General features: G+C 37.5%; 1 protein-coding gene across 1 annotated transcript in view; it reads left to right on the top strand.

The window, feature by feature from the left end:
• The window catches only part of fgfrl1a (fibroblast growth factor receptor like 1a), a 75,396-nt gene extending 50,532 nt beyond the window's left edge, over positions 1–24,864 (top strand). The window contains exons 4-8 of the mRNA XM_041990292.1: positions 11,432–11,509; positions 17,528–17,821; positions 19,887–20,059; positions 20,145–20,325; positions 20,912–24,864. Coding sequence (XP_041846226.1) covers positions 11,432–11,509; positions 17,528–17,821; positions 19,887–20,059; positions 20,145–20,325; positions 20,912–21,339 — 1,154 coding nt within the window. The 3' untranslated portion in view covers positions 21,340–24,864. The remainder of the gene's footprint in view (positions 1–11,431; positions 11,510–17,527; positions 17,822–19,886; positions 20,060–20,144; positions 20,326–20,911) is intronic.
• Positions 24,865–26,593: the final 1,729 nt, after the last annotated feature.

Here is a 26,593-nt window from a genome sequence, read left to right as displayed (position 1 = left end):
GCAGGTTTCCTTTTTATTTTATTCTTCTCTGTTTTGTTTTGTTTAGGAGAAAATATGCTTTACCTGGTTGCGATTTAGTTTATGATTATGTTGGATACAGATTATTATTAAGCATCGAAAATCCTGATTTGTCATTGACTGAAAAGCGTATCGACTGTCCTTGCTGTAGAGGTGTCGAGGTTTATATGTTAAATAATGGCCTGTTTGCACTCTGTTGCAGATGCAGACACGGAGAGCTGCAGGTAACATGGAACAGTAGTTGTTTTTATTATGGAAGATTGCTTTCCTGTAGATTTGCAGGGAGAACAACACACGTGTGTCCAGTGGATAAAGTCAGGCGATAAGTCCATGAGTTCCACGTTGAGACTTGCTTACATGACAAATAAAAAAAAAAAAAGTAGTGTAACAGTTGGATTTTGATGCATCTAGTAGTGAAAGTGTTCACTTAAAATCTGTTGATATATTCAGAGTGCAATAAAGTTTTTTTTTTAGTTAAGTCAGGCTCCAGTAAAAGTCAGATACGACTACAGTTTAATTTACCATTAGCAGATAAACTTGTAATGTACTTTTCAGTGTAGTTTGTTGAATAGAGGCATTAGTTTCTTTCTTCTTTTATTTTCTGTACTGCCTCGTCTAATTCAGAGTCGTGGAGAATCTGGAGCCTATCCCAGCAATTAGCAGGCGAGAGGCAGGGTACACCCTGGACAGGTCACCAGTCCATCTCAAGGCATTAGTTTATGCTACTGTTTTGTTCTTCTAACACATCCTCGATGACAGCATTAACAAGACATTTTAAAAAGTTAGTTTGAATGAATTGAGAGGAGAAAGCTGAACAGTTAGAACAGAGCAGGCTGTATTTTATAAGACAGATGTTTAGTGGATCTATAAAAGTTTCAGGCTGTAGGGTGATGGGTTTTATTTCTTGGAACAAAATTTTATTGCTGAGAAGTTTAATCCAAACATTGCTCTCAAGCTTAAATTAGTTACTGGCCGATTGAAGATGAGGAAATAGGTATACTGAGGCCTTTTCCTTCTTAGTGGCATTTTTTATGTCATTCAGCACTGAGATGACTGCCTGTCCTTCATACTGTTACATTGTTCAAAGATGACGCATCAGAAAACCATGTGACCATGTCAATCTTTTACCATAAAGCCACCTATTTGTGCAACAAGACTACTCTGTGTGCATAATTGGAAACATGATAAAGAAAACCCGTTTTATCCACAAATTTGACGCACATGCATATATTTTTATCCTTATAAAGTTAAATAGTCATGTTACCTTGTATGTTCTTCAGAACATGGAGGCTACATATTTTAATAGCATTTGCTTTGAACAAGAAAAATTGATTTTCATCATATTGGTTAAAGCAAAAACAGTTTCAGAGAAAGGTGCCGTGGAGTGGTTTAGATATCATGTGTGAGCCTTCCTTTATGTGTTTCTGCCCAGTCATTTTTTTTTCTTTTTGCACATTTGGACTTTAGTGTGTTCTTGGCTGTAGTGATTGACAGCTGCACATACTGATTCAGACAAGTTGCTTCTTGGTTTTGGCTGTGAGATGCAGCCGAAATGAAAATAACAGACCTGATAAAGAGCAGACATGCACATACATACATTTACGGAGAAGAATGGTACACTATTTCTTTCCTAAAAAATGTGTGCATAAGTGTATGTGCAGAGTGGAAACAGCAGGTTGCTTTTATTCATGGCCGTACAGTCGCTCTCCTCCCTCGTGCCTAACACACACACACACACGTACACACACATGCACACAGGTGGCTGTAATTAGTGTGTGGAGCTCATTCATGGCGTGAGATCAAACCACGGTACCGCTCAGTTTCAGGAAATACAGAGCTCTGCTCTGAGTAAGGCACACACACAGTTTCACACACATTCATAGCTGTGTTTCTTTACTCTTTATTTCTCTAGCTCTACTTCTATCATAATGCTTGCTTTAAAAAAAGGTTTTCCTCTAAACAGTTTTTGTTTAGTCTGCAAGTGAAACAAATGTGTGTTTGACTCCACTACAGAAACTAATGCACTTTTGCACAGTCAGTGTTTACTTCTGCTCGGGGGGGAAAATACAGACAGAGAAGGTGGAGAGCTTAGGATTACAGTTCCGATACACCTAATATGTTCAGTATCTCCAATCGAGCTTAAAAATATATATACAACTGGCTTTCTCTGCAGCAGTATGCAGATCTTACAGAGTTGGACCAGCTGGGCACAAGGTTATAAAAGCAGGCGTAATGCTGCTGTATGAAGAACTTTAAGCTGTGAGCAGTCAGCATTCATACTGATGATCAGGCAGGTTTCTCATTGAATTCCTGCTTATCTTTTTTTTATTTGAAACATACATTAACATGAATGAAAGTACCGACAAACTAAAGAAATAAAAATTACTCACTGTAACTGTTGTAATAGTTTAAATAACAGTTAATGTCTAATTGTTTTTTGCATTTTCCCATTTTTCCATTCCACAGTCAAAGTGGACTTTCTTGCAGTCGTATAGTTTTATGAATAAGAACAGGATGATAATCATAATAAAAATCGGGTCCTTACTAGCTCTTCAAATCAAGCAAATGCATACTCAAGCACTTTCTCTGAGCATTATGTAGTCTGACTTTGCTTGAACATCCATTTCTGGAAAGACTGGTATCTGTATTGAATGTTTTCCACTTTTGGAATATTTTTTCTCACTGTAGAATGAAAACCTCCAAATTGTTTGAAAATGGCCATTGTTTGCTAAGAGAGAAAGAGAGTTGTTACTGTCTTTCTCCCTCAGCAAACTGCCAAAACCTTTACAGATGATGATCAATTAATCAAGTACATTTAATTATCAGCATCTGCTTGTGCTTATCCTCTTATATCCTATGGAAGTAGTGAAGGTATGCTCATTTTTCCTATAAATAAATAAATGTAATATATCTTGAGCTGCTGGTCATCTGAGATTACATTTAACAACTTTTAAGATTATAGAATGATTAAGTAATTTCTAAAGTTGTTCTTGTTCTCAAAACCCTAGAGAGTTGAGATATGTTACTTACAAAATATCCTTCATCTCTATGCACCGTTTTGTGTTGCATAAAGTTGCTCATAACAGCATAGAATAACAGAAAAAATGAACTTAACAAATTTTATTTGTAAAGAAAGCTTCCTTAAACATGCCTTTAGAAATGTAAAATAAGCAATCACATGCCCAGATTGCTGCATGAAATCATTGCTTATGTAAGTGTGTGCAATTTTCTCCAAAATCCACGTTTGCACCAAACAAGTCAGAAAGCTGGAAGCGATTTCCTGTAGAACGTTAACGTATGTTCATCATATTTCAGTAAGTCTGAGCCCAGAAGAGCACATCATGTAATTGCATTTGTAAATAGCATCGTAAAGTTTTGCTCGTAAAAAAGCGTGTTGTTTTCTTGGCATGCTTCAAGGAGGCCAGCGGGTGGTTGTGGCTGGAACTGACGACAGTCAGGTGTTTGTGTTTCTATGTGTGTCTGTATGATGATAAATGGTGATGATCACTGATATTCTGCCAAGCAGAGGTGATGATTTCTAACGCAGAAATTGTGCGGTTTTTACATCTGAATGTGATGAAGTTATTTAACTAATTTTAGAAAATGTCATTGTGTCAAACTCACCGCTAAATACTTTGATTTTACACGTATAAGCAGTTAATCTATTTTGTGAGACATGCTGTCACTCAGAGAGCAGCAGCTAACTGTAGTGTGTGATTGTCTGCTCTGTGGTTCCAGTTAATAAATCTCTCTCTCTGTACTGTCACTTTTTTCAAGCCAACTGTGTCTTTTTATCACTCTCCTGCTGCCTCTTGACCTCTTCAAAAAGTCAGTCAGTTCCCCTCGTGTTCGCTCTTTTTCTCTGTCGCTGCCTCTTTCAGCATCTCTCTCTCATGCTGTTAATGGAGGTCTATGTAGCAGCGCAACTGATAATGATTTCCATAAGGCTGGACAGCCTCTCCACAAGCAAGAGGGTAAATCACAGTGACGTGTGTGTGTGTGTGTGCATGGACAGTAAGTCGGTAGAGTATGTACACGTGTGGAGACACTTATGTGCAGTAACACACATTTTTATTGTTTTTTTTACTGGAGAATATGTCAAATTTAAAGATGGAGAACATTTATTTTCATATATATTAAGTAGCTAAACACCCCAGATATTAAATAGAAAACTGACATGATAAATTAATCATCACTTAGTCAATAAAAGATATTTAGCAGCAAATTGTTACATTTTAAAAGCTGAAACAAGTTAGCATGATCAGTATTAGTCAACAGGTTACATGGCACTTGGTGGGGGGGGGGACAAAAAGTTTACTTAGTCCAGACAAAACTGGGGTATAGCTCCTACATTTATATTCTTAACTAGACTCAAATGGGCCTCTGTTTGCCACACAAGCTTGTTTTGCATCTGTTTGTAAAAATGGTAAAGCACAAACAGATATTTCTACAGCTACAATCCCATTTCCAGACCATTTTATAACAGTAGGGTCATCTGACAAAATCACCATTCATGAACCTTACAGACAGCATCTGTGCAGTGAACTTAGGTGTACTTATGTGTGCGATTAGCTCCTACACAAACTTAGAAACAGCAGACTGACTTCAGTGTTTTCTCATGCAGCTTCACAATGTTGGATTGCTTGTATACTGTTGGTCCAGTTAAATGGCCAAGTTGAACTTAAACCCTACCTCAACTCAACTGTGCACGTAACTGCAGTCATTGCTGACTCATTCCAAGAGAGCTAAAGGAAATTCTCCAAGTTGTTCCTTTAGATTCAGATTTTAAGCTCTTGTCAAGGTATCTAAGTTATATTTTGAGCACAAAACTAATAATTTTATATGGAAACTTAATTGAAAACCTTATCATTTTTGGTAAATATTAAATGATGGTTGAATGTTAGACTGAGTCCATGTCTGTGATCATTAATTTCCCAGTAGTATGTGTTGTCCATTACACTTTACGCCTAAATTAAACAACATCGGCTGCTAATTACAGGAACAAAACCTAAACTGCAGGAAAAGTTTCCACAATCTGCCATAACACTTTTATTATGTAGAGCTGCACCATATAAATCTAACCACTTACTACTATGACACTGTTTGTAAAGTTGCAACATGCTGCAATGAAATCTATATAAATATTCCTTTAATGGCCTTTGCTGGAGAGAAACATAAGTTTTAAACACAAGGTCACAGAGCAGGACTACTGTGGTGTAATACTTTATGTAAGAAAAACAAAACAAAGGAGGGAAAACTTGGATGTTTCTCTCTGTATCCTTTCAGTTTCAAAAGCTTCTAATATCTTTTTTTAATTCCATCACCCAAAATAATAGGCTTCTAACACAAGATCAAACCACATAAAATCTGGTTTCATTGTTTCCTGGTATTGTTGAGCTGATGGGGGTAAAAAGGCTGTGTGTTTCGGTAGGAGGTCGGTGTAGTGACAGGCCAAACAGCTGCCAAAGGGCAGATGGTGTTTATTCTTCTGGTTGTTTCAGTGGAATACTGTTGAGGAGAATTGATTCCAACAGAACAATGCTGCAAAATGGGGTTTTTCAAGTTAATTGTCTGGACAACTAAGTGTATTTATTAGTAGTTTCACTCTTTGATCCAAGTTTTCTACAAAAGCCGACTCTTGAAAAGATTTAGAGCTTTGCAAACTCTTTGTGCTGGAATTTCGTGGAACTATTCATCTTGTGTTCTTGGTCTGAAGGCTACAACTGTAAGATCTTCATCATGATGGAGTGATGCAAGTACAGATTTTTTTAGTTAAAAAAAGCAATTCATTTCAAAGTGCCAGACACACTGGTATCTGTGTAGCTGTAGACTTTGTTGCATGCTCGGCAGCATCTCAGAAGAAAGTCCAAAAGGAGTGAGTATATATTGCATACTATATATATATATATATATATATATATATATATATATATATATATATATATATATATATATATATATATATATATGGGTTAAAAAAATTCTTTCAAATGAATAATGCATAAGCATAAGCAGAAATATTTTGCATAAGCAAAATATATTCTGTATTTACAAAGAAACATTTTTACTTTGTGTTCTGCCTATATGAATGTGTTTGTTACTGTTTTTTTTTTTTTTTATAAAACAAACTCCAACCTATAGATGTCCTTGTAAGATATTCACAATGTGTTTGCAGTATTCATTAAATGCAATAACCTAATGTTTTGAATTTTATACTGGTCCAATATTCTGATTCAGTTCTATTCACACCATTTTTAAAATCAAATTTAGTTGAATCTGGACAATATTGTAACATTGTATTTCTGTGTTTTTGATCACTTATGCAACATCCAGTGTGGTTAGATTACAATGAAATTGTCTAAGCATAAACATTTGATTAAGCAAAGCCTTCTCTTACTGCGTTATGTAAAACTTGTGGTGTATCTGAATTTTCAAAAGAAAAATATGGTGTGTGAGGCAAGCTGTGTCTGTGCAAATCCTGAATCTGTAACCATAACTAATTTAAGGGAACTAACAGTGGTTTACAAGGTTTGTCAGATACACAAACTCCCATCAGGACTGCTGGTTTTGGCCCAGATGCTGCAACAACCGGCGGTCAGCAGAAGCTGACAGAAACTTCATGTACACCCACTTCGGCTTTAAAGCATGCAAACTCTGAGGTTCTGTCTACATATCAAATGTCTCTATATTAAAACCTGGGAGGACATGACCCTTTAGGAAAACATAGGCCTCCGGACACACTCTTAGATACGAACACACGCACAGACACACACTCACTAGACTGTTGGGACTCATATTTCTGAGTGTGCTCATGTGCAATGGCTGCATTTTCTCTGCAGCCCTGACAGCAAATACAAGAAGAGGTTACACAAACACGCTCACTCACACGGGGGTACCCAGGCAGTAAATGTGTGAAATGTAGCACACCGTTGAGCCATTTCCCCTCATGTAGATTACGATCAGGCAAATGGGGAAAAGAAGCAAAACTTGGAGAAGAGAAAGAAGGAAAGTATTAGACTGAGGAGAGAGACTGAATTCTTTTGAGTAGGACACAATATAACTAAGCTAGATTCAGATGCTCAGGAGCCACAGGTCTACTTTGTTTATTCTCAGCGTATAAATGGCATCCAGGTTTATTGTTGGTTTTTACCAATAGGATATTGATATACGGTTTAAATGCGGTATATGGGCTGCAGCATGCATGTATGACCGTGTGTGATTATCTTTCTTTTTTGGGTTTATGTGCATGTTTGTATGTGTGTGATCATGGGAGTTTGCAGAGCATTTGGCTGAACATTAGCAGGTGGAACAAGATCAAAAGAAAACATTTTGTTTATCAAAAACAGCTGAAAGAAGGAGGGAATATGTTTTCTACAGTGTGTGTGTTCACTTGGAACAAAAAGCAAAATGTTAACTTTGACCCCAAAGTTCAATAACTGGTGCTGCTGGCAACGTTTTCTGAAGACTGAAAGTTGGCTGCAGGCACTGAAACATACATTTAGAGTTTAACTCATAAAATTACAATAAGTTTCAGAGTTTTGTCACTTTTAAAAATTGTATGCACAGCAAGGCATTTCTATAGCTCAATTCTTGGTTGCCCAAAAGTACATCTGTAATGATTACCAACTACATTGATGATCTTTGAACCTCTTTAGACAAAAGCTCCCTCCTTTAGCTACAAGGTGATAATGAAGGAGTCAGCTGGTCCTTTGAACAGCATCGTTTGTTTATATTCAGAGATTAACTCTTGATCTCCAGAGCTAGGCTAATTCCAGAAATAATGCACTTATTCCTGGATCAAAGAGTTTCTACATTTTAAACATTTCAAAAGGATGCCACACTTCTTCGCCTTTACACTTCTGCTGCAGTGCAGTCATTGGATAGTTGGAAATTTAGAAATTTAGTTCCTTTTTTTATCTTTAAAATTCAAGCGTGGATAAAAAAGAAATAGTTTTTGCCTCCAATCAGAGCTCATTGACCTTTGTGTAATTTAGTTTTGTAGTTTTGACAAAAGCTCATAATACAAGGACATGTCATGCATCATCTTTGAGTAAGCTCACTGTATCCAACCATTGTTGGTCCAACCACTGTTGTAAATTCTGAATATTGTTTACAGCAGCTGCAAGGTAAACAGTGTTGCTTGTGTGTCTTGATGACAGGAGGGGTCACAATCTATGTTGAGGGTGTTTTATTCACAAGAGAGAAGCAGACACATTTAACAGGGACCCACCTGTCCATTAAATATATCATGCAGAGAGTAAAAACACAATCCGACCGACTGGTGTTGCATCCCTCAAGGCATTCAAATATTTCTACAATTACAGTTTTAAACATGGTCAAAAGAACAGATTAATGCAAGAACCATCCATAAAGTAACACAAAACACACCCGGTATATAATTTCTCTCCAAACAACTATGTTGACAATCCAAAGGCATTTGCTGTCATGCATGATGTCCTTCATGGTTCCTTTTAATGCCTGTTCCTCAAGGTATACGTCAGTTAATTGTACATTTATGTGCAAAGATGAAATAATGTACTGTAAATAAGTAAGCACAAGTTTTATCTGTTGGTGTCTCTCAAAGCCGTGTAGACAGGTGAAGGTGGAGCATAATGTGATGTCAACCCACAGAGATAACATAAAATCTGACGTAGCTCCTGATAATCCTTTTTTTTTTTAAATATCTTTACCCTGGCCTGAGATTTCCAAAAGTTTTGTATTCAAGGACCACATACTCAAAATAGAGGGGGAAAAAGCTTAAGTTGCTCAGGACCCCCAGGTCTACCATGTTTATCCTTATCTATTCATATTCTTGTTTAGATCTTTAACTATAAAAATATTCATATTCTACACCATGTATTACACATCCTCATGTAACTCACAGGTAAGTATTTAACAGATCAGATAAAATAATAATAAAAAAAACATAAACCCTGCAATATTAAAAGAGACTAACATAAAACAAGTAGATGCATCTGTTTAAGTTTCACACTCTGTGTAACCTTCGGGATTTGTTTAACTCCACTTTTCTTACTGTAAATGGTTTCAGGAGAATAAAAACTCCTTAACATCCATTTTTCCCCTTTTGGTTCCCCCAGAATCACTTGGCATTAACTTTTCTGTCTAACGGTATCAGCTTGTTCCAACTTTTCACTCAGTCTGTTTGATGTTTACACAAGCTTTATTCATGTTGCCTTTTCTCTCTTGATAAGCGTACTTTCTCTTACATTTTTACTTTTGATGTGCATGCAGAGTAATGTCTACCATACAGGTTAAGAAATTGTAGTTCTGCTTTTTGTTGTTTAAACCCACCTCATTTACATCAGCATTAGTAGTCACAATCAGATCCTGAACCAGAGGGTCTTCTCAGGTGTCTTTAAGTAAAATAAATGAAATGAGTGAATGATGATTAGGATACTCCAAAAATTCAGTACTGGCATGGATGTAAATGTAGCCAAGGTTTGGAGAATGCAGATGATAAATAAGAATTATCTGATTATGTATGTTTCCAAAAATGTCATATATTATGGTGAGAGATCTTTTGCAACTTATAACTTAATGGATTTATTTTAATTTGTGACCATATGTAAATATGTTGAATGCACTGTATGGTTGCAATGCATGAGTGGAGTTTGTCTGCAGGGAGTTAGCCAAGTAAGTTTACAGTCTTACATGAGGCAGGGGGAAGGGTCTTCTTTCTGCTAAGAGTGCTAAACCATGTTCCCCCTTCAGATCAGACCCCCACACCGCTGGGCTTCAAAAGCACTGCCCTTTCTCAGAACTCGCCGTGCATGTGGCAAGAGGGAGGGATGAAGGGGGAGTGTGACAGAGGGAATGGGGAGTGCGGTTTGACTGGAATACTGGCACCTCAAGTTACCATTTAGTTGAATAATGCCAAGACACATGCAGCGACACACCCATACAAGAATTCATATCACACTCAAACATGGCCTGCACCACGTGGCTGCCAGGATGCTATTAATACCGGTCCGTAGGATGCAGGTCATGCCACGTATTTGCATTTCAGATGTGCCTTTTATTCCATCATCCAAATAGTGATACTTCCAAGACATTTGGCGCTGCATTAAACACTACTCCCTCATAGGTGGTCTTCTAAAATTCCCCAAAAATCATTTTTATGTGCCAACATGCATGATAAACAGATCCATTTACAACTACACACACACATCTTCCTAGCTCATACAGGTGGTCCAAGGGTGTATGATTCCTTTTTCTTTTCCTCCATAACTACCATCAGGTTTTGCTTGAAGTTTAGGTTCAAGCCAAGTTAACCGCGTACCTCCACCCCTCAACCCCCCCATCCCCACATGTATTATGACAGACCTGATATTAGCCTGTATAAACCCTCCCTACTCCCCACTAATCTTATAAAGAGCCCCTCCGTTACATTGGTTCCATCTTGAAGTGTTTCTTGACATAAATGTCCACACAGATGTTCATATCTTTTTTGATAATCAATGTGGGAGGACATGCTGAGGGAGGGAACCAGATACAGCCCCATGAATGCAATATGATGTTACAGAGTGTGATTAAACATACTATATAAAAATATTTTAAAAAGATAGAAGAGAAGAAGTCTGAGGTCCAAATTTGGGATTGTTGTTTTCAGAAGCCTGAATCAGGAATTTATTATTTAAAGACGCACTACTGAACTTTTGCAGTTTTTCCATTGACACCCCCCCTCCCCTCCCCCCATCGTTGATTAATCCGACATCCATTTTGCATCCTACCTGTACTGTGAGATCTTTCCAGCCAGCAACAGACAGTCTTATCTTGACTCCTGATCTGTTCTTTCTCTCTTTCTTTTCTTTTCTTCCTCCGATAATGTCTTCTAGCGTTTTTTAAGAGTTACAATTTGAGGACTAAAGGCAGGGTAGTTTCTTTTAATATATTCCTTTCATCATTAGAAATTTTCAGCAACAATCTTGTATTTGTACTTTGTATTATTTATCATCCTCTTTTCTGGTTTAACCAGGAATGACGGCATTTATACTTGTATTACTTGTATTACAGCATTTATACTTTGTGCCATTTGTCTTCCCATCAGTCTGCTTTCTTAACCCCAGTTTACCCACAGTTACTGCAGCTGAGATTTGGCATTATCTAAGATATCTTGAATTTATACTAAACAAATAATCATACCTTATGGCTGCACGCTCGATTAGCTGCATCATGTAAAACAACTATGACATGCTGATGGAAAACAGAAACACCTTTCTAGCTTCCCACTTAATAAGCTTCGTGCTATTTTTAAGTGATCTTTATTGTAATCAGTTCATAACAATTTAATGTATAACTTATTTAACACTTGTTGTTTAGTCTAACAAAACATTTAGTTTTTTAGTCTCACTTATCCGTTCACTAATGATGCTTCCTGTCTTTCTCTGACCAGATGACTCCAGTTCAAGAGGTGGAACAGGTGCAGCCACTGGTGACTCTGAACACACCCCCGAGTTGGCTGGGAAGCTGGGTAACTACTCACTTCTTTTTCTTCTTGTCATAATCTCATTACTGCCTGACCAGAAACATGAATGTGAGTAATGCGTGGTGTGATACATGAAATATCTGAGATAGTACTTAAAAATGTACAGTAGAAAAATTAGAAAGTACTAAGTACTAAGCAAGCTGTCGGACAGAAGGTGAAGGTATGTGATCACACAGACACAAATGTGCACAAACACACCACCAGGGTGGCTGTTTGTGTTAGTAATTGGGTCTGACAGAGTGGAGAGGGGTCTATTTGTGTAAGGTGTGATTTGGTGGGACACATTCCTTCCTTTCCCTCCATCCCAAGTCTCCCTGGACCTCCCTGTCACATTACTTAACCTTTGCTTGTTGTTTAGCCTTGTATCAAACACTTTCTCTATTTTTCCTCCTTTTCTTCTCTACTATAACTGTCAAAAAGCAATTATGTCAAGAAAGAAAGATCTCCTTCCCAGTAATGATAACTACTTGTATATTTTGAGCATTCATGTACCTTATGTAAATTTTTTTAACCATGCAGCACCTACATGTTGCATATGCTGTATGAGCAAAATGTCCCTTTGCATACTCATTTCTGCTAGAGAGAGTTTGCCGCACATAGACAGACGGAATTTGGCAGCATTCGGCTTTTATTTACCAACTTATTGTTTGTGAGTTCGGTCATTTTCTCCTATGCTTATGCATGAGTTTTTTTTTTAAGTACAGAGTAAGGCTGTGTAGTATTACCTTTTTAATTTATATGTTAACAACTTTTTTCTATATTTATTCAAATGAGTAATGTTAGAGCTCACTGCAATACACCAAACTGCACAACTTATTATAATTGGAGGCGGCGTGGCTCAGCAAGGTCGAGTGGTTCGATCCTCGGCCAAGTCGAGTTCATGTCGGGGTGTCCTTGGGCAAGACCCCGAACCCCCAAATTGATGGGTCGTGGTTAGCGCCTTGCACGGCAGTTTCCGCCATGAATAAAAAAGTAAAAGACATGCATTGTTTTATTTCTTTCATTTTATAATCTTTGTTCTACACGTCAGACAAGAAATATTAATATCCACCTCTTTTGTGATTTTAGGTTTTACCCCCTTTAAAAAAGTTATTAAATTGCTGTGGTATGTGATATGGTGTTTTCTCTTGCTTTGTTTTATGTTAAGTTAAAGGTTTAATATTTGATATTTTGAACCTTGAAAAAAAGGTTTGTGTGAAATAGTGACATCACAGTTGATTGTAATCGATTGTAATTTTTTCACTAAATAAGCCTGTTTTTCAGCTAAGAAAATCCCCACAAGGACAGGATTAAACCGGAGTCACTATTGTTCAGGTTTTGTGCAGTGATCTCTAGGGCCCGACCAATATGGATTTTTTGAGGCCGATATTCCCATATTACCATATTCCCATATTTGACTGAAACATTTTCAAATTACAGATTAATCGGCCAATTTTTAAAAAAATATATAATGAATAAATTAACCTAATTTTTGGTTCATTAACGCTTACACCACCACTTTGAAACAGATGAATTTCCAAAAACATGCAACAAAGCTTTAAATAACTGGAAAATTAAAATATATAACCTTAAAAAAAAGTCAATCTATGAATGAATTGTATAAATGAAGGATGAGTTAGTTAAATATATCTTGTTTTGTACTTCTTGCTGATGCAAATTAGAAGTAGGTTAAAGTACAGGTAGAAAAATATATAAGGTGTATGCCTTATATAACCAACATGAGTGAAGTTAGCAAAACATTATTTATGCAGTCTTCTGATGCTCTTTAATGTTAAATTACATTGTCTGTACATATATGAACCAAAATAAAAAAACAGATATGCTTTTCTCAAATGTCAAAAATATGTCACCTTTAATAGAGTTGTATTTTATTTATAATGGTCACAAATGGTCTGGCACTAATTGTAACAAATAGTGTGTCACTATTACAGCCTGTCATGTTAGTATTTTCTGACAAAGTAATACTAAGGGAAACATGATGGTGGCTGAATACAGACTGTAATATTAATAATGTTAAGTTTTCTGTGCTGCAGTGAATAAACCTCCTCCCCTCTGCATTCACATCTCTCCAAAAATACACCTCAGCCTGCAGCTGACGGAGTGATGAACGGTCTCAGATATTTTGTACACTTGCGTTGTTTCTGCAGTTACTGGCTACTTATCTAATTTTATGCTAGGGTCAGGATAAAAACAGCGACGTTATTGCTAACATAGACGGGAAATATGACTGGCCGTTTTTAGGAATAACTTAACCACACGATATGTGTGAACTGCCAACATCAGCCTGTTCTTTATTGCATGCTCTTGATGTGCAACTACTGCTTTTTTTTAACATTTTACATGCACATCCTGTTTCGGTGCTTTAAACTTCAAAATAAGAGTTCCGCCTACAGCAGTTAGCCAAAACATTACAACGGGTAGCGCCTTAAGCTAATTTAGCACAACTTTAGCAATGCAGCGTAAATAAAAAAAACTGACCGACACAATGAAGTACGCGTCACTCGTCATTACACATGGCAAACTGAGTAAAACGAAAACTGGAGACATGCTGAGTCATTAACTTCACAACATTATTATAAACTTACCTGTCGGCAAGCTCCACTCAGCCCATTGCTTTAATGTAACCTGGCTAGCTACTAGCTATCTCTGTTGAAAAGACGGGGGATGGCTGTGGGATTGAATGAAGTCAGAGCTCCATTTAGTGGACAAACGCTGCAAGGACATCATTCTGCAGACTCCATCACTTAACATTTCCTGTTTTATGGGAAAGCAAGAATGAATCAGCGTATAATCGCAAAACAACGGCCGATATTGGCCATTTTGAAAAGGGCTAATATCAGCTGATTAAATCGGCCTGCCGATTAATCGGCTGGGCCCTAGTGATCTCTGAGCTGCTCAAAGGTTTCAGCATTAGTTTCAGATGCATCTACTATTGTTAGGAATTCTTCACTCTGGTTTTCAGTGGTGATAGTCCTGACAGTTTAGAAAACCAACTGAGATGAGTTCATTGAAAACACCAAACAGATGTTTAAACTTAAAAAATGTTGTGTCCCAGCATCCTGTGGGGAATATTAGTGTTACCTAGTTTTAAAAAAATTAAACTAAAAAGTCTGAAACCAGTGTTCACAGGGAATTAGATTGAGAGGAGCGCCAACCATCAATGAGCAGCTACATGGATCAATAAAGGCTCAATTCTTGTACAAGAATTTGATCATTATGATTTTTTTTACATTACTGACCGTTTATTTTTCACTGGGAATCCTTTGAGCCAGCATTTACAGTATTTGAAGTGGCCATCTTGACTGTTACATGACAGCATCTTACACCTCCTAAACTTTTTTTATCTATTCCATAGCCATAGAACTAGTATCAAATGTTTCAATCTCAGCTTGAAATTAACTAAATTAAACTTCAAACCAGTGTCTGAATTCTGACTAAAATCTTTAATGTATACACAGTTATCAACAAAACAACTCATGTTAAGATAAATTAAAATTAGCCGAGTAGCAAAAATCTCTGCCATCTTGGTGTCTAAAATCCATGCTGTATTTCACAAGCTTTCACAAGTCTCTCCTTCACACTCCCTCTTTGGCACACTGCCTGATCAAAGGCGTCAGTCAGAGGGTCAGCAGTATTTTTACACTGTGAAGTGTGGCGTTGAAGTGGCCCCTGAGACCCAGAACAAGCCTGCCCTTTAGCTCGCTCTGGCTCTCACCTTCTCCCCTTTTCTTTCTCTCTTTCTATCACCACTCTCTCAGCTCCACCTTTTCCTCTGTGAGTGTTTTTCTTTCTTTCTGCTTGTGTGCCCTCTCTTTTACCTTAACTTTTTATTGTTTTAACTCAGTCGATTTCTCTCTTTGTTCTCAATATTTCTGCCATCACTTCCAAGTTTTGCCTGTCTTTTTTTTCAGCAGCCTCAGTTCGAACTGCACTCGCTCTTTCACCATGTTTTCATATTTTAATATGATTTAATATGATTGAGTGTATGAATCAGCTCAGTTAAATGACACTTTTATGTATTGGGTTCTTGGAGTCTTTCCTGCTTAGCCTTATCTTTTTCCTTGTCTTCGCAATTAAGTTTAGCCTAAGCTACTACATCAGCTCAAGGCATGCAATCATCAAGAGTCCAACATTAAACCATGACTCTTTCTTTGCTCTCTGCTAGATCTATTGAGCCTGTCTGGTCGCAATTCAGCTGTAGTCCAGTAGCTTTTCTCAGACTCAGAGGGCACAAAGGCGAGACTTAAAAGCCTTTCCGGTATGTTTGTTTTGTCATCCTGCCCAGCTTCAGGCCTGTCGACAGAGAGCTATATTCCACTGAGTAATGCAGCTGTACTGAAATCTCCCAATTTAAGCAGCACAAAGCCGTCACATAACTCTTCTCCCTATTTGTTTACCCAGAGCTGGAATAATAACTGTGTCTAAAGAAAGAGATGCAACTGCAGTAGTTTCACGCTGATTTATCGGCCCCGGCTGATGGCTATCTGCTGTGGTTGGAACATGGGGGCTATAAAATCAAGCGCTCTTGTGAATGATTTCCTTTCCTTCCTCCCTGCTGGATATATTCTATCTCTTTGATCTGTTTTCACTGATTGTTGTCTTGTTATTTATCTGTGTTTAAATATGCTCCTGAGTTTAGATTAGTGTAGGTTAGTGCTCCACATTATATATTTTATGAAGGAGGAATATGTTAATCTGAAGGACTAGATGAAGTTAAGTCACGCAAGTGATGGGTGTACGGGGTTAACAGGCCATTTTCTGCTTGTAAAGAAAGTCTTTGCATGCATGGGTGTCTGATGTCAGACTGAGATACAAGCTGGATATTATTCAAAGTGATTTTATTTAGTTTGCTAGTGACTTTCTAATTTCAACAACCAGCTTCCATGGATTCTTGATTCAAGATGTAGCATAGGTGTTCTTCAAGGGCAGAAGTAAGGAGTGAAAACCAGGCTCAATAGATGCTGGATCAGTGGAAAATGCAGAATCTGGGGCGTGGTCTTGTGCATATGTTTGTGAGTAAGTCTTTTGCGTCAGGGAGAAGAGGAAGTGATTCAGAATTTTTACTCAAACAAAACAATTAGGGTTTATTACGGCAAATTAGTTTGTATATACCAAGAGGCGCGCAGCCATATGTTGTTACAGCACAACAGTGAATACTTGGCACTGCCTGCAGCGATGACTTCAGCCTTCCTGACGCTCATAGCACTGCAACAAATGTCTCACTTTAGTCTCATGATTAGTCCATAGATTATTCAACTAGTTTCTTATTCCACTTTTCTTTGTATGCATGTTTTGTGGAATCATGTGTTAGTCTGACATAAACCTGAAACACAAATCCTGGGTTTGTGTGTTGATGCAGATTATAATTAACTTCAAAGAAACTGATTTCATGTTGTATAATGGAAGATTACACAGCAGGGATGACTGTGGGGCAGGAAATTAATTTACAATCACAGCAATTGCTGCAGATGTCGGCATGTATGAACAAGGGTTCAAACACAAAATATTAGATTTAGATTTTAATTAACGTGATTGTTCAGTTTGTAAAGATGTGTGTGATTATAAGGAGTTTTTAAAAGCATTTTAGTGGAAATTAATATTTTAAAAGATGCTTTTCTTATTAACTCAAGAGGGCTTAAACATCTCTGAACCCTCTTTCCATGTCACAGTCTTCTCAGATAATATGACGCTGATTTCTCTTTATGTCTAATAAAACTGTCATTTAGGAATTTTCAGTGAATTCCGCTATTTTTCCCAATCTGTTCGTCGTCTTCTGCTCTGAAGAACAAAAGACTGCTTGTAAATATAAACCTGCTCCATAAACCGTTTACTTCTACAATTAACTCTGTTCCTTTTTTTTCCAATCTGCCACAGACTGAGACAGAATAAGGGTATCTACCTAATTTCACTTGTATTTTTGAGAGACATTTTTATCTGCTGTGACTCCAGACTGAGTAAACCTTGCTCTCACTGTTATTTTTTCAACCTTCTTTCCAACTACAGTTCGCCCACGTTTCACACAGCCAGCAAAGATGCGGAAACGTGTCATTGCACGTCCAGTGGGCAGCTCTGTACGCCTGAAGTGCATGGCAAGCGGTAACCCTCGCCCTGACATCGTCTGGCTGAAGGACAGTAGGCCGCTGGTAGATGAGGATGGAGGACCAGGAGGGGACGGCAAGAAGAAAAAGTGGACTCTGAGTCTGAAGAACTTAACGCCTGAGCACAGTGGGAGGTACACCTGCCACGTGTCCAACAGAGCAGGAGAGATCAATGCCACCTACAAAGTGGAAGTCATACGTGAGTCACCTGACAGATGCACTTATGTAGCTATTGGTTAATTGAATTCTCAAATGTGCTGATCCATGTTGTACAAGGAAATTTTTAATACATTAATTATGTTTACATATTTGTGTGACATCAGGGACTTTTACATCAGTCAGATTAAAAAGGAAAATGTAAAGATAATTTTATCATACAAGCTAACACTTCCATTTTCTCTAGATATGATAAAACTGCCACCAGCTCCTTCATGATTTGTTGTTTTTAACCTGGAAACTCATAATGTATAAGACCCATCAAACTTTGTTATGTTTAATTTTCACTCCCTAATATGCTGCGTTCTTCAAGATAGCCAGTCTGACTTATTATCTATGAAACAGTATCTACAGTACAGCTGCATGTTACACACTCTGACATGATGGCAAGAGTACAGCTGTTGAGGTTACTTTAACCAAAACTTAGATTTATTGTAATGGGCTTGTTTTATATCTATGTTTACTTTCATGTTTTGATTCATCTGGTATTCAGTCAAGTCACTATTCATGTGAAGTTGATGTATTCTGTAATGTAGCATCATTTACCACATGTAAAAAAAAAGGCCAAATGAGTTGTTTAGCTTTCTAACTGGTATATAACAAAAATAATTCCTTCCACCCAAACAATAATTTACATTATGCATGACATGTTATGTGTTTAAGTGTTTTACTCAGAGTTCTTTGTGACTAAGTAGCTGAGTTTGTTTTCATTTTGGCTTACAAAGCACTGATTATACAGAACATCTAAGATCATACAGTCAAAAACACCATAATGTTTTAGCTATTTGACCATTTGTAGGTAAGTAATCTTAAGCCAGAAAGAGTGGAAAGGACAGGAAGATGACACCAGATTTTTAGGCCGTTGGCTGCACTGTATGATAAATGGCTCTATCTGTAGTAATGAAGTAAATCTCCTATCACTTTCATGTCTTTTAGTTATCATTGTTAGTAGCAAAGTTAATTTTAATCACATTCTGCAAATTCATTATGAGTTGTGGCAGGAATAGAAGTTTAAAATAGCTTTAAAAGCCTTTAAAAGCCTTCTTCCAATGGCATTTATTGAGCACCTCCAGTGTTGTCAGTAAACATCATTCAAGTGAGCAGGAATGTGCAGAATTTTTGGTTCGGACGTTGAGCCAGCTGCAGTTTTCGTATGGAAAAGGTTCCATTTTAATGTGAAGAGCAGAATGTGTGTTGTGATGAGATATGGGTGGGTGTTGATGCAATAGCTTGTGTTTGCAGGCTGAATGAGCTGTTGTTAGGCTAGATGATTTAATGGTGGAGAGTTAAGCTTGAATTTGTATGTGTGTGGGTGTGTGCGTGAATGCATGTGTGTGTGTGTGTGTGTGCACCCTGAACTGAATGTAACTGCTCTGTTGAGAGGCTCAAACTAGCTCTCTTGACGCTCGCTTCACTCACCACATCTGCTCTACATTAAACTACAGCTGTAATGTTTCCTGAAGGACAATTACATACTCACACTTTTCCACACACACACACACACATATAAAAAGGAAGTAAATCAAACTGATGGTTGCTCATGTCAAGTGTGACATTTTCTCTATCAGTCGAGATTCAATCAGCTGTCAGTCCAGTTCAACTATAGGAGGGAAAAAAATTTACAAAACTGAAGCTGGAGCTATTTCAGTACAGTTAAATGAAAGCTTGAACTAAAAGAATTTTGAGATTTGACACTTAGAAAGCAAATTTTTCTATTTTTTTCTATCTTTGTTTTTGCACGGTAGCTGAATTAGCTTTGACTGTCTCTTCATTGCATTTCATCACAGGTAGCAGTATTTAGCAGATACATGCAGAATGTACATAACAAGTTTTGAAAGTTTTAAAAAAATCTATATTAACTTCAATAAAGAGAGATAATGTTTTGTTAAATACATAGTTTCAAATTGTAATTCTGTTCTTTCTTTGTATATTTTCCACCAAATTTCATGCAGTTCAGCTTCATGCTAAAGGACTTAGAAAAAGCAATAAAGACATAGCGTCTAACAGATGTTTCTGCATGTTTGTCTATTTTGTGTATCTTGCCTCAGAGCGTACCAATTCTAAACCCATCCTTACCGGTACTCACCCAGTCAACACCACTGTGGACTACGGAGGAACCACATCTTTCCAGTGTAAAGTCCGCAGTGACGTCAAGCCGGTCATTCAGTGGCTCAAAAGAGTTGAACCTGGTGATGAGAACAAATTCAACTCCACCATAGAGGTACAGATACCTTCTACTGAATGCCTCTGAGGCCGTTTACTTTTAGACTAAATAATTTCATAACTTTCTGTGGATTTATTCGAAGGTTGGAGACCATCGCTTTGTGGTGCTGCCTACAGGAGAGGTTTGGTCGCGACCAGACGGTTCCTACCTCAACAAGCTGCTAATAACCAGAGCCAAGGAGGAAGATGCCGGCATGTATATCTGCCTGGGAGCCAATACTATGGGCTACAGCTTTAGAAGTGCCTACCTCACTGTGCTGCCAGGTCAGTAAAAAAAGGGGGATAACAGACAAGCAAAAACAGACAAGAGAGAAAAAATAAAATTGATTTCATCACATTTATCAACAATACAGACAAAGATCATTGGTTTCTATTGGATCTGCTTAACTGTCTGATCTCACTGGTTAGAAGGAGTTTATACATAACATTCAAGGCTAAAGTATTTTAACTCCTTAAAATACTTAAATTTCTTGCCTAAAATGGGTTTTTATGGATAAAAGACTTATTGTGGACCAATTTTTTTACTGGCCTACTTTTACTGGACCCTTGCTAATGTAAGAGCAATGTTTTTTTCTGCTACCTGAGTACAGTATGGCTTCAGAGATAAATTGCATTTCAATCTAGAGTTATGATTGCAGCCTGGAATGGTATATATACATCTTTCAATCTCAGGAATCTTAGCTTTTCAATGGTGTAAAACATGTGTAGGTACTTGGAAGGGAGACTGAGTAAAATACAAACTTATTAGTAATGTCCTGCCCACGGGGCATCTGATATCATTGACTTAATATTCAACATTTCAAGCTATTAATTCACCTGTTGTTTATTTCTTTTTCTTAATCCTTTGCAGATCGGAAGCATCAGCCCTCTGTCCCCACAGCAACATCCCCAACGCTCCCCTGGCCTGTCATCATTGGGATACCAGCAGGTGTCACCTTCATCTTAGGGACTGCCCTCCTCTGGTTCTGCCAATCAAAACGTACCTGCTCCTCCTCTCCATCTCCTTCGTCCTCCTCTGCCCTCCCTGCCGCTCAGCGTCTGCCTGTGGCCAATCGCGACCGAGCTGGCCCATCACTCACTCCTCAAACAGCCAACGGGGACAAAGACTGCCTTTCCTATGAGGACTACATTGCCCATCAGCAGTTGCTTCTGGCTCAAGGAGGCACCGGATTGGCTCCCAAGGTCTACCCCAATATCTACACTGATATTCACACACACACACATTCACACGTGGACGGGAAAGTGCACCAGCATCAGCACATTCATTACCAGTGTTAGCAGGAAGGCGAGCAAGCTGAAGCGTGTCACACGCTTCCCTTTCTCAAACAGAGACACGCAGACTCATTCGTAACAGTTAAAAGCTGACTTACAGAGCAAAGAACATGCAAGAGACCACGCGGGTTCAAAAACACAAACTTGGGATCATGCAACTCGACTGCAGACATGTGTTTGTAAATGGACTAACTCAAGGCATGAGCAATGAAGAATGTAAAGAAAGAAGCTCTTTATTTAATCCAGTGTGATCTATGAGAGGAAAAATCCCCAACTATCTTCTAGTCAGGGATTTATTATATATCATAACACAAAAAAAATAGTCTGCTCTCTACTGCAGTCTCCCTAGAAGTCATCCATACTACACCTTGCCCACATGAAATGCTTCATCTATAGCTACTTATAGTTTATATAGAAATGATAATACAGCATTTAGCATGCTTTTTCATGTAGGGTAATCTATAAAGAGGAATATATGTTTTCTGTAACCAAAAGTTTAATTTCAGCTAAAGTCTCTAAACTGAGCCACAACAACCCTAAGACAAACTGCTGCATCCTCAACCTTGGCAACAACAAAGGCTTCTGGTGTTGTTACATCTGCTGGACTCAAAGCTGCTTTTATCAGGATCCAGCTGCTATCTGGGTGCTGTGAGGAAAAAAAGAGCAATCTGAGTGACAGGCTGCATCTCCTTTAGATTGATTTTAATCAAAGCAATGCTGTAAGGTTTTAGAAAACTGATTACAATGGTACTAATTCCTGTTCTAAAAAGACTGACAGATCCTATCATTGACAGCACCTTTATTTCCCAGAGATTGTTGGCATTTTCTGTTTTGCAACGCCTCTTTTTTTGCTTTTGTTCAACCTTCGCTTAGTGTAAAAGAGATCAGCATGATGGATATCATGGTGCTTTCTGGCATTATTTCAGGATTTTGTGGCTCATCTGTGATTCACCAGATATGTTGCAGGTTTTTCTGTTACGTCTAGGGAGCTTCAATCGACCTGCTTCATGTGTAAGGTTAGGCTATGACTGCTTTACAGAACACCTCACATTATGATATGATGTACATCAGAAGAAGCTTTGCATATTCTCGGTCTCCACTTATTTTAAAGCAGAGACTTGTTTTAGGAGCAGAGTTGTAGGATAAAGCTGCTTTCTCATGCTCAGTCAGCCTGATCAAACAAATTTTATTCTCATCTAGGAAATTTCGATTGGAAGCAGCTTAAAACTGAATCAAATATTAATGTTTTTATAACATTTAGTCATGTCTTTTTCCGGAAAGTTATATAGCCCAACTTACCAGCACTCCTAGAACATGTACTGCTCTTAGCGCTGCGCGAGACCCGTGAAATGTAATCATTTCTTTCTATGTTCGTAGGATATGGATGATATGGATATTTGATCCTGTATGTTTTGATATACTTGCTATTACATTTATCAACACTTCTACTGACCCTTTTGAGAGACATTTTTCTATAATGACATCCACAAATCTGTATAATCCACTTGTATGTGGATTTCCTTTCTCCCTCATTACAGTTTGGCCTAATATTAATGCCACCTGAAAATCACACACCAACACACCAATGGAGCACTTTCACAAGTCTGTATTTGTGGCTAAACAGACCTTTCCCAAGAAAATAAGGGTTTGTAAAGACAATGTTTGATATTTCCCCCCATACTGTTGTACACAGTTTCCAACCAGTGGAACTTGCTTGGCAGAAAAAGGGAAACATCTATAAATGTATCATCAACTTTGTTGTAATTTGAACAAAATTAAATCTAATGGAAACCTGTTTTTGATATCAACTGAAGCTCAGGTCTTAATTACTTCATCTTTTCCTTCTATTGACAGTGTTTTGGGAATTGAATTAGCTATTTATTAGTGCTAATAACTCTATGATCCAAAGTTTCGTTTTTATACAAAACTCACAAAATCAGCTGTGGATTTGGTGGGAAAAAAAGTAGCTTTACCTTTCATTAAGATGATTTGTGGTTAACTTCTTCACTGTGTATCAGCAAATGAAAGCTTTTAGCTCTGTGAGGTGCTGGGATGCATCACCTGTACTCAACCCCATCACAGAGCAAAATTCCCAGATTCTCTTCTGTTCTATCTCTGGTGTCCATTCTTGTGTTTGTGTGTGTACTGATGAATCTAACCACTAAATTAAAGCTGTATAAAAAAGATGTGCTAAGATTAGATTTAGGTGTCAGCCATTTTCACTTACAGCACTCACTGAGGGGCATGTTTGGCCAGCTGTGGTCGAAACAGTGAGGCGACTCGATCCGGACAATTTTAGATAGAAATTAAACAAAGTTAAAAAGATAACTGAAAAAAAATGTATTCATTTGAAATATAAATGAGGTTTAAGAAAATCAACTGAGTGTTTTTAATGAACCACTTGACAAAAACGTTATTTAAAGTCATCTGGCAAGTTCTTTTTTTTTTCCTCACCATTTATTTTTGCACATAAATCAAGAAGGACAATGTACAAATATCTTTTTCTAATTGTTTTTATTTTTATGTTTGTCCCTGATATGTTATCTGGAGCAATACACCACAGCTTCAAGTCTCCATTAGCTTTCTTCTTTTTTAATGAAAATAAGTTTGATACCTGTGAAGTTCCTTTTCTTATTTTACTCCAGCTAAGCAAGATGTTAAATCACTACACTTTGCATATGTTTAAACAGTCAGGGTGACTGTTTTTTGTGGAGTCTCCTATTGTTTCTGTATAAAACTTCTAATTTAAATAAGAGACAGTGGGAAAAAATGTGCTTACTCTGCTGTCTAAATGCATGTGATGCATCTCCAAAGGGATCTCATGTTAACACTGTGCTACCAGCTTCGACTGAAATTAGCTTATCTTTACCTCTTTCCTACATTATCTGTAAATACATTTTATTTTTCTTTCAGAACATCTGCTCACCCTGTAAAATAACTGAACTTTGTAAATGTTACCCGAAGGTATCCTCCCTCTTTTAGAATAAGGCGTAATGGTAAAAAATGACCATTAATTTTCTCGCGGTTCCTTTCATTCAGTGAATAAGCCCTGTCATGGTGGCATAATGCATCAAAGCTAATGGACTGCTACTAAACAGACTGTGTAGATGTGCACTTACCACTCGTTTGTACATAGAATGACGTTAGTGTTGAAGTTAAATAGTCTTTTATATTATTTAGTAAGAGTGCCTTTGACCATACAGAAGCTTTAGCAACACATAGGCCCACAAAACATTGTAAATGCTAAATTTTGTCCAGATTGGAAAAGAAGGTGTTTCTAATTTATATTTTTGACATGTTTATTTTTCCATATATCGGGCATTATATTGCATGAATGTGTTAAGAGTCATAATGTAAGCTATGTAGCAAATACCATGTAAGATACTGTATATGTGCTGAAAATTATACAGATTTTATCAATTATATTTGTATCGACAATCTTGTACAGTGTATCATCATTTAGATTAAAAATTGTTTCCCTTCCATTGTAATCATGTTATTGGTGCCAATAAAAAAATACGAGTGATGGTGTCTTTCTTCCTGCGCTACAATGAAAGACAGATTTTTATTCTTTAACATTACAGATCTGTGTGTGGCTGCATCCATTCTCACCTGGACAGCTCAAAGCAGTTGTCAAATATTCAGGTTTTTAACCATGTTTGTTTTGAATTCTGCTTCTTAAAACCTAATGTTGACCTTCTCTTATTTATTGGCAAGACTGAGCTTTAGTAACAGGCACCTAGGTGGCCAGAACAAGCTTTTAAAACTGTTTGCAGATGAGTGTGGAAGCAATTGGAGTGAGTCTTTTTTCAAACCTTTTTCCATACTTCATGTTTCAAACTCATACAGTTCTTTTTCTCTTCAGTCATCACACACAGTTGTCCACATCACGAGAGTGAAAACGAGTGTTAGAATATGTTGTTATTTTATTAAACGACTTTTTATATACAAATTCAGACCATGCATGTAGTGCTTGATGAAAGCGCCTTCAGTAGTGATCAGGTTTACATGGGAATGATCTTGTAAACATGGCACACCTTTCCATTGGAAGTTTCTTTAAAGAATTAATCAAGCTCAGGCAGGTTGGGTGGGGTGCCTTGCTAAACAGCTACTTAAGCAGAGTGCACCAGTTTCCAAAGATGCTTAACTTGGGGTTCAGATTCCTGCTCTAACTGGGTCATTCAGGAATATTTTATAGTTTTCCTGTGTTTACTTGGCAGTATGAAAAGTAAAACTTTAGCCCAAAATCCTAAGTACCTGTGAAGGATTTTTACTAAGTAGAGCTTTGTATTTTTCTCCATCCCTCTTTCCTTATGTCCTTACCAGCCCGAAAGTTTTGGCTAAGTTCCAGTAGGCTATAACATGCCGTTTAGAGAAGAAAAACTTAAGTCAAATCTCTGTACATTAAAAGTTAAATGTCTTTCTTATTTTCCCATCCCAGAAAATAAAGTCTTTTGGCTTTTACCTAAAGCAAGGAATAACATCCATTGATCATTATGGATGGATTGCATCCCTACACACAATTCTCTTGGGTTTTCGCTTTTGTTTTAATTCTGACATACCATGTTAATCATGAGGACTTATTCTTGACCACTGAATTACATTTCCACTTTGATTTTGTTCCTGGATCCCTTATGAATACACATCTTATGAATACAGCGATGAAAGATGCATTATATGTGTGTAAAAGCTAAAGAAAAAAACTAAAGGCAACAAACAGACTGCTTTGGGCTGCTCTCATCTTTGAGATTCAGCTATTTCTGTCGTATCTGGTAAGTTTCATTTGCACCCGATCATCTACTGGAAATTTGATTGACTTTTAGAGTTGTGAAGAGGACTGGAAGGACGGGCAGATGAGGAAAGATAAGGAGAAACAGGGAGGAGGAGGATGACACAGAGCTGAGCTGCCGACAGATGTGCTGATCTCACTGTAGCTCAGGTCTGGAGATGAGAAAATGAAAGATGAGTGTCAAATGAAAGGGGAAAGAATGATGCAGGACTGGACAGAAGGAGGCCAGATACCATCTGTTCCAACTGTCTCTACCATCATTTGTCAGGGAAGTCCCTAAAAATGTTTGTTTGTTAAATTAAATTAAATTAAATTAAATTAAATTAAATTAAATTAAATTAAATTAAATTAAAAAGAGTATTTACTGAAAACTGTATGATTCAAATACAGCACAGTAAATTATTTTCTGTCAACCATGCAGACATCACATTGGGATTTAAAGATTTTGTATCTATCTATCTATCTATCTAT

The sequence above is a fragment of the Melanotaenia boesemani genome, chromosome 7 (assembly GCF_017639745.1).
Source record: "Melanotaenia boesemani isolate fMelBoe1 chromosome 7, fMelBoe1.pri, whole genome shotgun sequence".
Taxonomy (NCBI): Eukaryota; Metazoa; Chordata; class Actinopteri; order Atheriniformes; family Melanotaeniidae; genus Melanotaenia; species Melanotaenia boesemani.
This window is presented reverse-complemented; position numbering and strand designations above follow the sequence as displayed.